This window comes from Lolium rigidum, chromosome 5 (genome assembly GCF_022539505.1).
Source record: "Lolium rigidum isolate FL_2022 chromosome 5, APGP_CSIRO_Lrig_0.1, whole genome shotgun sequence".
Classification (NCBI taxonomy): Eukaryota; Viridiplantae; Streptophyta; class Magnoliopsida; order Poales; family Poaceae; genus Lolium; species Lolium rigidum.
The window spans coordinates 198,620,242-198,634,860 of record NC_061512.1 but is presented as its reverse complement, the minus strand read 5'-3'; the positions used below and the strand labels follow the sequence as shown (position 1 = coordinate 198,634,860).

Below are 14,619 nucleotides of genomic sequence, written 5' to 3'. Positions count from 1 at the left end.
CATGGACCAAATTCTTGCTTCAAGGTTGTGGTGTCGTGGAGCCTAGCTCAACACGGCCACACAGGGTTCACGGTTGCTCGGGGCCCCAAATCAGTAGTACTTACATGCATGTACTCACTCCGTATCGGTTTAACAGGCACGCACGTAGTTCAAAAAAATACTTTAACCATTAATTTGATCAATAAAATATGGAAAATATGTCGTTAAATTTATATCATTGGAAACCTTATTTGAATATGAATCTAATGATATAAATTTTATAGACATATAATTTATATTTTGTTGACAAAATTAATGGTCAAATTTTATCTTAAACTGCGTGCGCGCCTGTTAAACCGATATGGAGGAAGTAGAAACTTCTGAACCAAATTAATCAATGCTAGCAGTTTAGGCAATGTATGCACACATTGCTAGGCAAAAAGCAGAGCGACCGATACATCTGCTCATCCTCTCCAGATTCCAGTCCAGGTCACCACCGTCATCGTATCAATTTATGTCTCGCCTCGTTGTTTCCTTTTCCCATTCCCCCCTAATCACCATCGCCAATTGGTGCCACTCTCCCGTGTAGATATGATGCCGTTTTGAAGGGGTTAATGGAGGAGGTCTTGTCAATGAACCTCTCCTCTCGTAATATGCATCTCCCATAAATCTTTAATTCCTCCCCATCCATTCCCCATCGGCATCCCTCCCCTTGACATCACCCCTTTGTGTTTGGCGCCGCCGCCCCCTCTTCCCCACCCCAAGAGCGACTACGGTGCACCCCGTATGTGTTTGACACAATGCCCTTAAGGTAAACCTAATTTTTTCTTTTATTTTCAGTTCATTGATTCTGTTGATATGCATTTGTGCTTGTTCATGAAGTGACTGACAATATATTTAAATCAAATGAATTTATACACGTTACCCTATTTGCGTATAGGAGCCTTTTTTTTTTGTTCTGCACCCTTGGGAAGGACACTTTCTCGTTTGGACTTCTTTTTCAGTTTCACGGGCGCTTGGCGTCGGAAAAAGGCCCTGCCCACGTGGCTGCCACGAGCTCTCGGTCGCTCGCAAGCCGCAACAAAGGTCCGTGATACCGGGCCCACACGTCAGCGGCACGTGCACCTTGCGTCACACTCCACCCTCCACTAGGAAAACCAGCCGTCTCCCGCGCTATTGGCTTCTTCGCTCCTACCCTCCCCCGCCTCTCGCCGGCGACCGACCGACCGGCCCACCGACCTCGATGGCGGCGGCCGCGCGCATCCGCCGTCTCGCCTCGTGCTACCTCTCCTCTCCGGCGCTTTCCAGGACTGCGCCGCGGCACAGCAGAGGTCAGTCCGTCCGTCACTGGGTTCTTGCAGCCATGCCGTTCGACATAATGCTGCGCTGGGAGCCGGGCAGCCTACCTCATAATTCTCTTCTCGTTCCAGGTCTCCGAAGCATGTGCACGCTCTCCACGACGCTGGGGTCCGGCGCCGACGAGGACGAGATCGAGCGCATCCGCCGCGAGTTCGAGGACGCCAAGCGCAACTACCTCAGCATCCCCGCCGCCATGAAGGACATGCCCAAGATGAACCCGCAAGGTCTGGATGTTCGCTCCTCCTGCCCACCGTCTCCTTGTTGCTTTAATGCTTTGGGAGCGTCTAAAAATGGTCACTGGATTTGCCGGGGTTGGGGTTCACGGGTTTCAGGGATTTACGTCAACAAGAACGTCAAACTGGACGACCTGCAAGTCTACGGCTTCGACTACGACTACACGCTCTCGCACTACTCCGACCACCTGCAGTGCCTGATCTACGACCTCGCCAAGAAGCACTTGGTCGACGAGGTTCCCGCCTCTTCATTCTCCCTATTTGCTGCGTTGCCTGATCCATGAATTGCTTGTGACTGGTGCTCATGTCCTGTGCAGTTCAAGTATCCGGAGAGCTGCTTGCAGTACGAGTATGATCGCAGCTTTCCCGTCAGGGGCCTTTACTATGACAAACTAAAAGGGTGCCTTGTGAAGCTTGACTTCTTTGGTTCTATCGAACCTGACGGTTGCTTCTTTGGGCGGCGAAAGGTGAGGTGTTCACTGCTTTTTCTTTGGGTACTCATATGCAAAATGTTGTAGGTTCCCACTAATGTGATTATGCCATATATGTCATTGATTTCCTTGCACTGATCGGACTGTTGGATTCACGCTCCGGACACTGGGTATAGTGGATTTTTAATGGCGCTACCACAGTATCAAGAATAGGATTCTCCACCACTAGTCATTTTTGTACCTATTTGGAAGTCAAATGCAGACAAATGAACAGTGTCTCTTGGCGATATTAGTTTGTCCTGGTGTTAATGGGGATTCTCGTGAAAAAAGCTTACATGGCTGTTTGTTGGTCAGCTAAGTCCGACTGAGATAAAAGAACTATACGGCACAAGACATATCGGAAGAGATCAAGTTCGTCAGCTTGTTGGGCTCATGGATGTCTTCTGTTTTAGTGAGGTATTATTGAATTGATCCCAGCGTTCGCTCGTGTTTACTTTGTTCCCTTCTTTCATATCACATGTACTCCCTCCGTTCGTAATAAATCGACGTGAGTGCTACACATGGAATAGGTTGCGTCGATTAAACATGAACAGAGGGAGTATTTGTTAATCCCTCCATTCACTAATGTAAGACCTTTTAGATACTTGAAAAGTGGACTAGATACGGATCAAAATGACTGACACTACACACTAAAACATGTCTAGATACATGCATTTAGCAAAAAAGCTAAAAGGTCTTACATTAGTGAACGGAGGGATTACTTACTTTTGAAGCAGTAAAGCACTATCAGTAGTCAGTAGTCAGTACATATATCTGGATTAAGTAGCACATATACGATATCTCCCATGTAGTTAATGCTTTCTGTATAGATGATAGATATTTTATCTGTTAAGATTTTTGTGCACATTCTGTGTGTGTTAAATAATTCTAGTTGGGATGATAATTGTGCATATCTGCCCTAGGATGTATACATGCATGGTATAGAACAGTGAGAAGTATCGTTCATTCAATTTATAGCAATATTATGTATTGCTTACTGGATCATTATGATATTCATATTATGTACTCTAGCACAAGTGCACTGGCCTTTTCACCGACTGTTTCTGACAATAAGAACACAATCATTTCTTCACAGGCATGCCTCATTGCAGATATTGTTCAGCACTTTGTAGATGCCAAGCTAGAGTTTGATGCCCCTTACATATACGAGGATGTGAACAAAGCGATTCAGCATGTCCACAGAAGTGGTTTAGTTCACAGGAAAGTTCTTGCCGAGCCACAGAAATTTCTGATAAAAAATGTAAGCATTACTGCTCTCTTATTCCTATGTTGAATACTTTCATATTGAATTATTGGAAATGCTTTAACCTGATAATGTTTCTCATCTTCTGACATTCCTCTGTTGTGCCATGTGCTTTTGTTCTTACCAATGCGACTCTAAAATGATTACCTCAACTTATTTGTCTCTTGCAGAGTCAGGTGTTCCGTTTCTTAAAGACGCTACGTGAGAAGGGAAAAAAACTGTTTCTTCTAACCAACTCACCTTTCTACTTTGTAGATGGAGGGATGAGTTATTTGCTAGAGGTACCTATCTATATTCAAATTGTTTTGTGTTTTTCCTGTAATTAGTTTAGGATTAAGAGCGCAAAAGTATTCCGATATAGATTTTGGCTTCGCCCATCATAGCATACAGTAGTGCTTGCATTTAACAGGTCTAACATAAACTTCCGAATCAATTTTTTTGGGGGGCTGAAATTCTAATCGATAATTTGATACTCCCTCCGTTTCAAAGAATAAGACGCCCTCCTTTTTCGTGCTTTTTGTTTGACCAAGAATTACTTCGAATATATAAAGATTGTTTGTATCATTGTATGAAATTAACATTATTAGAAAGTTCTTTTCAATATGAATCCAACGATACCATTTACATATAATATAATCAAGATTTTGTTGCTCAATTTTTATGGTCAAAGTTCGTCTTGGAATACGCATGCGCCTTATTCTTTGAAACGGAGGTAGTATATGCAATATTTTATTACCATTACTATCACACAAGGGGAAGAGGATGTTCAATTAAAAAAAAATCATAATTTGATGTATGGAATATTTTGTTACCATCACACAAGGGGAAGAGTGCAGTCTATATATTTTTTATACCACCTTGAGCCCTTGGCCCTTATTCTTATGAACACAATGCAAATATTTTGCATGCATAGTCTTCATTTGTTTCCAGATTTCCTTTTACTAGTATGGAGGACACAACTATGCTTTTTTAGGCTGCACAAACATCATAATTGTAGTGTTTTTCTTGTGCCGTTCTATTAATTTCTTCACGAAGACAGTAGTTCTAAATACGAGGAGTCATGCTATGGCAATTTGTTTCTCAAAGGTCATTCTTTTTGTCCAACCACATTTTTACTTGTTCAGTTTTTGGTTGAGCAGGACCAGCATTTTGATGGCAATTCCTGGAGGGAGCTTTTTGATGTTGTGATTGCTCAGGCAAATAAACCAACTTTCTACAATTCCGACCACCCATTCAGGTTAATATTATTTGAATCCTTCTTAGCAAAATGGTGGTATGTGTGTTTGCTTGCCTTTTGAACTACCACATCCATCATCCATGTAAATTGAATATTGAAAGTAGGCCTAAGTGACTGCAGGCGCATGTGACTTATATTGCTTCCAATTCTTAAATGTTCTGCACAATCATGTTTACTCTGTTTCTTGATTCCTAATTATTTTTACTGGTTACCTGTAGGGTATATGACACTGAAAAGGACACCTTAGCTTTTACTGCAGTTGACAAGTTTTTGCCAAGTGAAGTCTATTACCATGGCTGCTTAAAGTCATTTCTGCAGATAACAAAGTGGAGAGGTCCAGAGGTTGGTGCTTAAAAGTTTGAACCCCAAAAAGTATCATTGTTGTTATATACTTATATATGTTCACTCAGCTTAGACATTTCTGTCTAGAGTGACTGTTTTTCTTGTTGAATCAATACAATGCTTTTCACATACATTTGCACATGTCAAGCGGTAGTTGATTTTTGTTCTACATAGAAGAAGCTGTCATGATCTTTAGCCTAATCTGTTACTTTTTTGGTCTGTTGACTATGCTTTGTGCTTAATCTAATAGGGTAATGCAATAACCTTGTCCTACCATTGATAGCCTGGTCTGGTCTTCATTCACGCACCAACACATGTCTCCTTAATACTGATGTTTGGATGCTGTCCATCTAAATTCTAAATATATCATCTCAATTATTATTTTGCCTTGTCTTAGGTGATATACTTTGGTGATCATCTTTTAAGCGACTTGAGAGGGCCTTCTAAAGCTGGCTGGCGCACAGCTGCTGTAATTCGCGAACTGGAGGTCGGTGCTTCTCTTTTTTTTACTTGAGATTTTCTGCATAAGCCAGAATTTAGTGTGTGATTATGATATGCAAACAGCACAATCTATTGTCACCAATTTAACATATTAAGGCCTTCTTAGGTTGTCTTGGTTCAGCTTGTACTGAGATTAAAATATTTATACAATATATCAGATACGCTAACCAAACTATATGAGAATGAAGGAAACAAATATTGAAATTTTCAAACTAGTAACCTCGTATGTCACCTTGATCTTGAACATGTGGGGTAAGCTATTAGATGACATGAATAACTTTGTGCTCTTTGAAAAGTCAGATCTGATTGATTCACTTCTAGATTTCTCCTGACTGATTCTGATAGTTTCCCATTACTTCTTTTAAATCATAATAGTTTCCCATTGCTTGATCATGCAAAATGTGTAACTGTATTTTGTACTGTGTTACAATAATATGCTCCTTTTCATTTCAGGATGAAATAGGAATCCAGAACAGCGACAGCTACCGGTTCCAGCAGGTTTGTATATCATATGCCTCTAGAATATGCAACTCAGTTTTCTGTTTGCACTGTATGACTGCTTTTATGTGCAAGCTAGCCTAGCTGCTGTGCACCACGGGAATCACCCTCAGCTTCTCGGGTCAGCGGCAACATCAACTTAGTAATCAAGTTATACTTTATTAACTGGCATCTTATCTCATTAGTTGGTATGCATTAGTTAGGAAGATTAGTTGGTATGCATTAGTTAGGAAGATTAGTTGGTATGCATTAGTTAGGAAGGTTATTAATAGATTGATCCCATAGGAGAACCCTCTTTGTACAGAGACCTATCAATCAAGGTTTAAAATAGCGTGCTAAATGAAATAGCGGGAGCCTCCTTCAAACGCTATGGACGCTATATCGTGCTAATAGCGTGGTATATTTCAAATAGCTTTTTCAAAATAATACTAAATATAGCCTAAAAATAAATAGTTTTACTAGAACGAATGGATATATAGTCCAAAAGTGACTGAATCATACATACATAACCACGTATAAAAATAGATCTCAAATATTTTAGAAGGCTAACATCAGCATTTCACAAGGCAACAACATAGTATAAATTATTTATTAAAAATTATTAGCATTAGCGATATTATCTTCTGATTTAGAAGTGGAACCAACAGTTGCAGTTCATCACCACGAAAAAGTGAAAGCAACTTGCCTCAAAAAAATAGCGCTCTAACGCTATGAAGTTTTAGCGCGATATAACCTGCTATTTCGCAAATAGCGCCACAGCGAGCAAATTACTAAAATTTAGTGTGGGCCCTCTAGATATGCTAGCGCGCTATTAGCGGAGAAATAGCGTGCTATTTTAAACCTTGATTACAATCGTGACATTAATAGATTGAAATGAAACACAAAGGCTTTTTTGCGTTTCCTCGAAAAAAGAATAGGATATCTCTCGCCTGAAGTTTCTCCGCATTTCTTGGTCTCCTCTTTCTCCTAAGATCTGTCCTCTTCAACCTTGCCTGTGCCGCCCGGCTCTTCTCGATGTGGTACCTACACCGATGAAAGATTCATCACAACTACCTATGTAAATATTATTTTGAAGGGTTAATAGTTAGTACAATTCCTAGCTGGATTGGAAAAGGAAACTTGTAAGCCATTCGACTGAAAAAAAACTGAAGTAAACGGATTAAAAAGACCCTGCAATAATACGGGGACTACCAGTTGCACTACAAATTGCTCCGTCACATAGGTATTGATGTTTTTAATTCATTTTGCATGGTTTGATTCATCTATTGAATAGTATGCATCATGTTTGTCCATGACTTTCCATCCACATGGATGCTTTATAAAATTACCTGAACTATTTCCTACACTGCAGGCAAAATTAAGTATAATACATGATCTACTTGGGAAAGTTCATGCAACTGTTGTTAGCACTGAGAAAGGCCAGGTTTACAGAGCATTGCTTGATGAGTTGAATGCAGAAAGGCATCAATGTCGATCTGGGATGCGAAGTCTGTTTAATAGCTCCTTTGGTGCAACATTCCTTACAGACACAGGAAAGGAATCATCATTTGCCTATCACATTCATCAATATGCAGATATCTACACCAGCAAGCTCGAGAACTTCTTGTCACATGCCCCTGAATCATGGCTTCATCCACCTCATGACATAAAGATCATGCCACATAATGCGAAGGTAGCTCAAATTCTTACTTGTGGTATTTAGATCTACCTGTTCAGCTTATTTCACTAACACTTCATTACAGGAAACACCAAGATATGATAGATTTCTATTTCTTCGCTTTCTACTGCTTAAGAAACAAAATTCAACTTTCCTATTTGCAGGGAAACACTCCAGGCATTTCCATGAAACTGAACACTTAATTTGTTAGCTGATTCTTCCATACGGATAACTGACTTGATTCTTACCTTAGGGCAGTTACATTTTAGTTGTATTTTGAATAAGAAACCAGTCCGTTTTCAACCTTCAACTCTGAAACCTCTTGTTTTTAAACTTGAACTCTTTAGTCAGTTTTACCCCCTTGGCCTATCCCAAGCAGTTTTGTTCTCACAGGGAGACACGTGGCATGACATAAACATCCGCACCTGCCATTTTAGAAGCTTAATTTGTTTAGGAAAGGCAGAATAAAATATAAATAATCAGAATTTCTGGGGACAAGATCTGAAACTCTTAATAAGGCAAAGATAGTTTTAAGTCGATTTAAACAAGCAGAATCAACAGTCCACATATTATGTGTAGCTTAATGTTTTTAATATGCTGTGTGAAAATATTCCCAAATCCCCAAGTTATAATTATCCTTTTCAATTTCTTGATTTTTCTATATTTTAAATTAAGTTGCTGACATGGGCGTGTAAAAGTTGATGCCCCATGTTGTCTCAGCACAAACCGCTTGGGATATGGCCAAAGAGGGGGGAAAGTGAACCGATTCTGATTAAGATTTCCATTTTCAAACTTCATGGTTGTAAAGGGAATATCTGCAATAGTTAAAATTGGAAAGTCAAATATTTTTTGAATAATGTTTTTAAAATAAAATTATATCTTAAACATTCCATGTTGTAGGTCCCGGCGAGTTTGTTCAATGGTTCGTAGTTCATTCTATCCAATCTTACGGAGAACCATGCGGTATGGTGTAATACCCATCATAGTTCCTCTGACTACGGGATTCCGTGCTGGTTCGGTGCTGCCACTGCAACTTGGTTAGGCTTTGGAGAAACCAGCACATGATGTACCCAGCCAAATAGGCGAGGTAGCAAAGTCATTAAGATGTTCCTATCGTGACTTATGGGAGAATCACTGTCCACATGAGTATGCCATTCTTCTGTATATCCCTGTTGTTGTTTCTCAAGACATCCAGAAAACTCACAGCTATCTGTAATAGTTGTCAATAATGATCACAGGAAGTGATCTTTGCCAACAGCAAGTGAAGGAAATCTTCCAGTGTTAAGCAATCTATTCTCCAATCCACATACTGTAGTTGCCAATATTTGAACATGTATGGGTGAAATGTCATCGGACACCAAATTGGATCATATATTGATGGTAGTTTAAGCCAAATGTCAAGTTTTTTTTAAAAAAAAGTTGGATCTGTTCATATACATGTTACTGACAGTTCTTAAGTCTGCATTATATGTAACTACCGTCAAACTAAATCTCTTTGTGTCGGACGAATGATTCAACAAGCAAGATTCAGGAAGTCCCTAACAGAAGAAAATTTGGATTATATGGTTCTGCTCGTTTTGTTACATTTGTAGATAATCAAGGAATTACTACTTGTCCTTTTCTAATGCAAGCTGAGCGTCTTGATCAACATTAATTCTGATCCCGGACAAAGGCTGCAGTTCCAGTTCCTGCTTGGATGACCTGCAAGAACTGAATATCCAAAACGAATAGCAATTAGACCGATTTTTTGTCATCTATGCTGAGTTGCAACACTAACACTATGAACTTCGCTGAATTGAACATCACTAGTTTCTGAATATGAAGCCAAATCAACATTGCTTACCGCTGCCGACAACTTGATCTGTTTCCACCTAAGGATAGCACAGCAGCAGGAGCAGAGCTATATCCAGCATCATCTGAGGGCGACCGACTCATCTTTGTGTCGTAGAAGAGCATCAGCAAAATAATATCAGAGTTTGTAGATGAAAAAGCTCAAAAGGTTTATTTCGTGGATCCCACTTGCCACTTGCCTGATGATAGTTCCAAGCAGAAATATACTCACTTGACGAGATGTAGTTTGTTCCGCGGTGCGCACTTCATTGTTGACAGGATCTCTTTGCTTTCCTTTCAGTTGACTCATGCATTTCACGAGGAAATACAGGAGAACCCCACCAAGGCATAGCATTGCTAAGATCTCGATTGCTATTGCTGATCCGACCACTGAAAATATTTGTCGCAGAAAATACTGAGATAAGTTACATAGAAATTATGAGCCTGCTGCCAAGCAAATAGAGAACATGATATTGGTACTTACAGATGGCTCTTCTTGAGTTCATAGGTTTTGTTTTGACTAGTCGAACAGTCTTCGCCGTGGAGAGTGGCGTTGACATCATCTCTGAACAATCTGGGTAGCATCCATAGTTTCCAAGGTCGTTTACAGTAATAAATAACCTTGTCTCATGGCTAGCACCCTGCAAGAGAAACAAATGTCACGGGAGATTTATCATGTATAGATTTCAGGTAATCAGCTAATTAGACGACCGAGAAAATTTGATCAAGGAACATTTACTTGGTAAAACAACCGTTGCATTGCATTGTTGCAGTCAGAAACATTCCCGTGGAACCTGATGCCAGTTCCCCTCAGGACAAAGTGATGGGCAATGGCCACGTAGGCCTGAAGAGACTGCCAATGGTTATTGCCATCAGCCTTCAGCTCGGCAGTGGCGACAATGCCGGCTGGCAATGTCATCACCAAGGTTCCTTCAAGAACTTCCAAGGAGAGCACTAGCAGAAGGTGGGACTTGTTCCCTGAAAAAATAGAATAAAAAGAGTTACCTTAAATTTCTGTTAAGGAAATAGCAAATGTAATGTACTACTAGGAAACGTCATCTTACATCTCAAACTAATTAAGCAGGATACAGCCCATTTTACATTCATGGTTTCATACCAAAAGAGTAAGACAAAGTACCTGGATAATGACGAAGATCCGGTTCAACAATTGAAAACTCGAATGGATCTCTCTGTTTGTCAAAGATTTGATATCCTTCTCTTGATTCTTTCCCACCCAGGAGAATTGATTTTGGTGCTAGTATAACCGGAGGGTCGTTGATTGGCTGAACAAATATATGTAACTTAGTATTTTCTATACCATTTCTGTTCTTGGCAGATAGCGTTATAACATCTTCTCCATAGAAGTCTTCATTTCTGCACATGATTACATAATTAATTCTCTTCCTGTATCAGGCCTTCTAAAATACCTGACGTTCTTTTAATTAGATATGGGCACAGTCTTGTATATGGAATTTTGGTCATTATTTTTGTATGAATATGCTCGTAAAATATTACAAAATTATGAAACTATAATTTATTATCCATGGAAATGCTAACGATATTTTTCTCTGACCACATTCTGTTATGGTACGAGGGTAGTACTAGGAGATTCAGATTTTTCAGAAATACCCAATGTACCGAAGATATTTTAGCGCCACGTTTATTGCTTCTACCATCCCTTGTAAATTTATGTCTTTGCCAGATCTAGCTCCCCTGCTGATTGAAATTACATCATCCGATGTCTGTTGAAGTTTCATTGGCATGGGAGCAAGAAGAACTTTGCCTGACTGTGCCTTCACTGTTACTGATATGTTTTCTGCTGTGTCGGAATATATTATTTCGATCCCTGGAAACCCACTGCCAGAACACAAAGAAAGGCAAAACCAAATTAGAACCCTAAGAAAATATTTAGAAAATATATAAGTACGTAATAAAAAAAAATCTTACCCAAAATTTGGGCCAATTATATCTTCAGTAACATGCAACTGCTTGGGTAAAGAGATGAAGTGAGGTGGTCTGCAGAGAACAGATATGAACACTTTGCCACTTGCAACGTTGCTATGCTGATCAGATACTGTGTATGAGAATGAGTCATTCCCAAAATATCCTTCAAACGGCGTGTACCGATAGCTTTGCTCGTACTCTAGGACTGATCCATGGAGTGGCTTCAATAGGAAAGGACAAATTTACCATGCTTATAATTATCAAATAAGAGCGTAATGACTACTGAAACAACGAAACAACTGAAATGTTAGTGTAGTAGGAAAATTACAGAATGAAATTGCAAAATTTTAATTGTGTCACTGTACTTATTTTCCAATTTTTCGTACATAAATTTTCTTGTTTAATTGGGAAGTAGAAATGTTCAAAAAATAAATTGTAAAAAGGAAAAAAAGAGAGAACTATTGAATTTTTTAAAAGAAGTATTGAACAATTCAGTTGCAAAAATGTTACTTAACAAACTTACTGAAGATAAGTTAACTCCTTCAGGTTGTCCTGCTGCAATGTAGTCATTTGACAGTACACCAAAGCTAACAGATTCATCCTCCCAAACTGAAATGTTATCGTTTTTGACTTGAGAAAAGTAGTCATCTGCAGTGAGATACCTTCAATTAACATATCATTGTCACATTTTAAACATAAATACCATCTGTACAACTTAAGCTTTACCTCCAAGAACATGGACTTCAAATGGACAAGGAGGCAGCTGCGTGTTGTTAAGCTGAGTACAGAAGCTATATGAACCAAGATACTTTGCCACATAATAAGTAGTATATGATCCATCTTTGTTGTCGACAAATTCCTCTGCAGCGAAGCTCGACGTGTTCACCAGGGTCGGTATATTTGCGGATGTTAGATGAAGCCTCAGTTTTGGCTCTAGAGATACCACTGGGTTCATAAACGAGTCACGGAGCCAAACAGTTACTTCATTTCTAACAGATATTTTGACTCTAGGCTCAAACAATGGATCACTTGGTATAGATGAGCTAACTGCACCTGCGAAAAAGGGAAGGTTCTTGAAAGTCAGATGTCAATCGCCATCAGATAGACAAAAAACAATACAGAAGTTGGTTCTGTGTGAGCTACACTCTAAGGTAACACTGCTGAAATTGGAAAGAACGGTTAATGGATTGTCACATGAATGCACAACTCAGCTACTGAATGATACTTTGGAGATGTATCCAACCTGGTGAAACTGTCATATTATAGGGATTTCCATTGTTCAACACTATGTTCCCACACAGCACCCAGATATCGTACTCCCCAGCGATTTCAGGAGTATATGAAACATTAAAATGACTGGCTTGCAGTGTTGAGTTTCCAGCAACCATCTATCAATAATAGGGTGCATTTCAGTAAACCATAATAGTATTAAGCAATCTTGAATCAGTGAGAGAATAGGATACTTGCTTTCTGATGGTCAGCAGGTCCATAATCTGAAGGATTACGTCCATCCATGGATATTGTCTCTGCACATGAATTCAACACTAAATCATCTTTTTAGTTTAACTTTTGAAATTTGGAAAAATGGTTTGGTAGCAATTACCGTTTGGTTCTCTTACAGGTGATATAATTGGGTTTACAACAGACGTGCCATTTTTACTCAAAATATGCACTTGCAACATTGCGGGTTCAACCGGAGAAGGGTCGTGATACTGATCTTCCAGGAAAACCATGAAGGATGACACCGAACCGGCAACAGATTGCGCTATACCGGACCCATTAGCAAAGCTGTTTGATCCATCGGCATACCCTAAAATTCTCAAGTTATCAGAATCATGCAGAACACTGATCATGAAACCAATAAATATCCTTGTAGAAGAAAGTTTATCAAACGAGCATACCTACAAACACATTATATATGTATGCCATATTGGAGAGATTCTGCTTGAGCTGAAGATCAAGAATCGTGAGCACAAACTCTCCGGGCTCCCCAACGTTGAAGGAGAGCACCTGAATTCCCTCGGCGATCGCTTCGATCCGAAGATCCCCGACCGGGACAGACAGGTTTGAGGCCTTTTCCACCACGGCAGCGTCAAATGGATGGATCTCCGGAACTAGATTTCCGTACAAATCCTTCTGGTTTATGAAGATCTCCAGCTTGGAGAATATCTGCAGCACGTTTGTTCCATGCTTCCAGTCGGCCGTGCTTTTCGCAATGTCAATGGGACCTGCAACAAGAAGTTAAACCAACCACACAGACAGTTTACTTGGATATCCATACACAACAATTATGCATTTGGTTTGATGTATCAAGCGTTGATAAGAAATTAAGAGGACTAACCTGGCTTCACTGTAAGCAACAATGGCGAATCACGCAGCGGCCTGTTATCCCCATAAACCTGGACCAAGAAGTCCCCTGCAAGAGTGGGCACGAACTCGAGGCTGAGGCGCCCATCTGCTGCCCAGCCATTGTACTGAAAATCCAAGAACTTGACGGCGGTTCCGTTCAGGTACGACCCCGACACCCTGAAGTACCCGTCGCCAGGCGGCATGCCTTCGGCTTCACGCGGGATGGCGTTGCCGAAGGCGTCCCGGGGGACGATCGACACGAAGGCCTTGGAGCCGGCGACGACGTAGCCGGTGAAGTACATCCAGGAGGCCAGGGAGGCGGACGGGTGCAGGTCCCTGGCGGCAACCGTGTAGTAGAGCGTGGAGATGCCGATGGCGAAGCGCTCCTCCTCGAGGACCGCCACGAAGTCCCCGGCCCGGAGTGGCACGAATGTGATGGTCCAGGACGGCGGCGCCCCCTCGAGGCGCGCGCGGACGTCGGCGGCGTAGGTGCTGTTGCCGGTCTTGCCGCGCACGGTGAGCGTGAAGGAGCCCGAGCGCCGGACGGCCGAGACGTTGGCGTCTGGGAGGTCGAAGGACATGATTATGATGACTGCTGTGTCGCCGGCGCGGAAGGTTTGTCTGCCGTTCAGCCAGCCGAAGGCGAACGCCGGTCGCCGCGGGATGGGAGGGTTCTGCGCCGTCGATGGGGCGACGCGGAGGAGAAGGGCCAGCGTGAGGAGCGAGAGCGCGACGGAGTTCGCCATGGATGTGCTGTGGGGAGTGGAACTGCAAGGCGGCAACCGCCGGTGCAGACGTGCAGTGTTCCTTGCAAACATGCGTGGCTTCTCTGCTATGGGAAAACAGAGCATAAGAGTTTGTAAACTTGGTCTATGAATGATCCACATGAATTTCTTAAAAAATTGAAGCGAGATTGCGAGAGGACGTGCATCGAAACTACAAAAGAAAGTTTGAAG

At 41.2% G+C, this 14,619-nt stretch overlaps 2 protein-coding genes across 2 annotated transcripts; one reads left to right on the top strand and one right to left on the bottom strand.

Moving 5' to 3' along the window:
• Nucleotides 1-1,425: 1,425 nt before the first annotated feature.
• On the top strand, nucleotides 1,426-8,825 carry LOC124652831 (5'-nucleotidase domain-containing protein DDB_G0275467). The gene is made up of 12 exons (XM_047191874.1): nucleotides 1,426-1,562; nucleotides 1,671-1,807; nucleotides 1,889-2,038; nucleotides 2,357-2,458; nucleotides 3,138-3,302; nucleotides 3,476-3,586; nucleotides 4,445-4,542; nucleotides 4,761-4,884; nucleotides 5,282-5,371; nucleotides 5,839-5,883; nucleotides 7,235-7,555; nucleotides 8,441-8,825. The coding sequence occupies exons 1-12, from the start codon at nucleotides 1,532-1,534 to the stop codon at nucleotides 8,468-8,470; spliced, it is 1,404 nt and encodes a 467-aa protein (XP_047047830.1). The 5' UTR covers nucleotides 1,426-1,531; the 3' UTR covers nucleotides 8,471-8,825.
• A 322-nt stretch (nucleotides 8,826-9,147) lies between these two features.
• On the bottom strand, nucleotides 9,148-14,409 carry LOC124656921 (protein GAMETE EXPRESSED 2). Its single transcript, XM_047195570.1, has 15 exons — nucleotides 13,656-14,409; nucleotides 13,216-13,542; nucleotides 12,918-13,124; nucleotides 12,782-12,807; nucleotides 12,558-12,702; nucleotides 12,041-12,367; nucleotides 11,838-11,962; nucleotides 11,318-11,535; nucleotides 11,000-11,227; nucleotides 10,509-10,744; nucleotides 10,110-10,348; nucleotides 9,855-10,011; nucleotides 9,603-9,760; nucleotides 9,384-9,475; nucleotides 9,148-9,250 (listed from the first exon to the last, which is right to left on the bottom strand). The coding sequence occupies exons 1-15, from the start codon at nucleotides 14,407-14,409 to the stop codon at nucleotides 9,148-9,150; spliced, it is 3,342 nt and encodes a 1,113-aa protein (XP_047051526.1).
• Nucleotides 14,410-14,619: the final 210 nt, after the last annotated feature.

What these genes read in the sequence shown, in the direction of transcription:
- LOC124652831 (XM_047191874.1), top strand. Translation starts at nt 1,532, where the DNA reads ATGAAGGACATGCCCAAGATGAACCCGCAAG. An exon ending in AGAAGCACTTGGTCGACGAG is followed by an intron (nt 1,808 to 1,888) that starts GTTCCCGCCTCT and finishes TGTCCTGTGCAG; the next exon opens with TTCAAGTATCCGGAGAGCTG. An exon ending in GGATGAGTTATTTGCTAGAG is followed by an intron (nt 3,587 to 4,444) that starts GTACCTATCTAT and finishes TTGGTTGAGCAG; the next exon opens with GACCAGCATTTTGATGGCAA.
- LOC124656921 (XM_047195570.1), bottom strand. Translation starts at nt 14,409, where the DNA reads ATGGCGAACTCCGTCGCGCTCTCGCTCCTCACGCTGGCCCTTCTCCTC. An exon ending in GACCTGCTGACCATCAGAAA is followed by an intron (nt 12,703 to 12,781) that starts GCAAGTATCCTA and finishes TATTATTGATAG; the next exon opens with ATGGTTGCTGGAAACTCAAC. An exon ending in AAGGAGTTAACTTATCTTCA is followed by an intron (nt 11,536 to 11,837) that starts GTAAGTTTGTTA and finishes TTCCTATTGAAG; the next exon opens with CCACTCCATGGATCAGTCCT.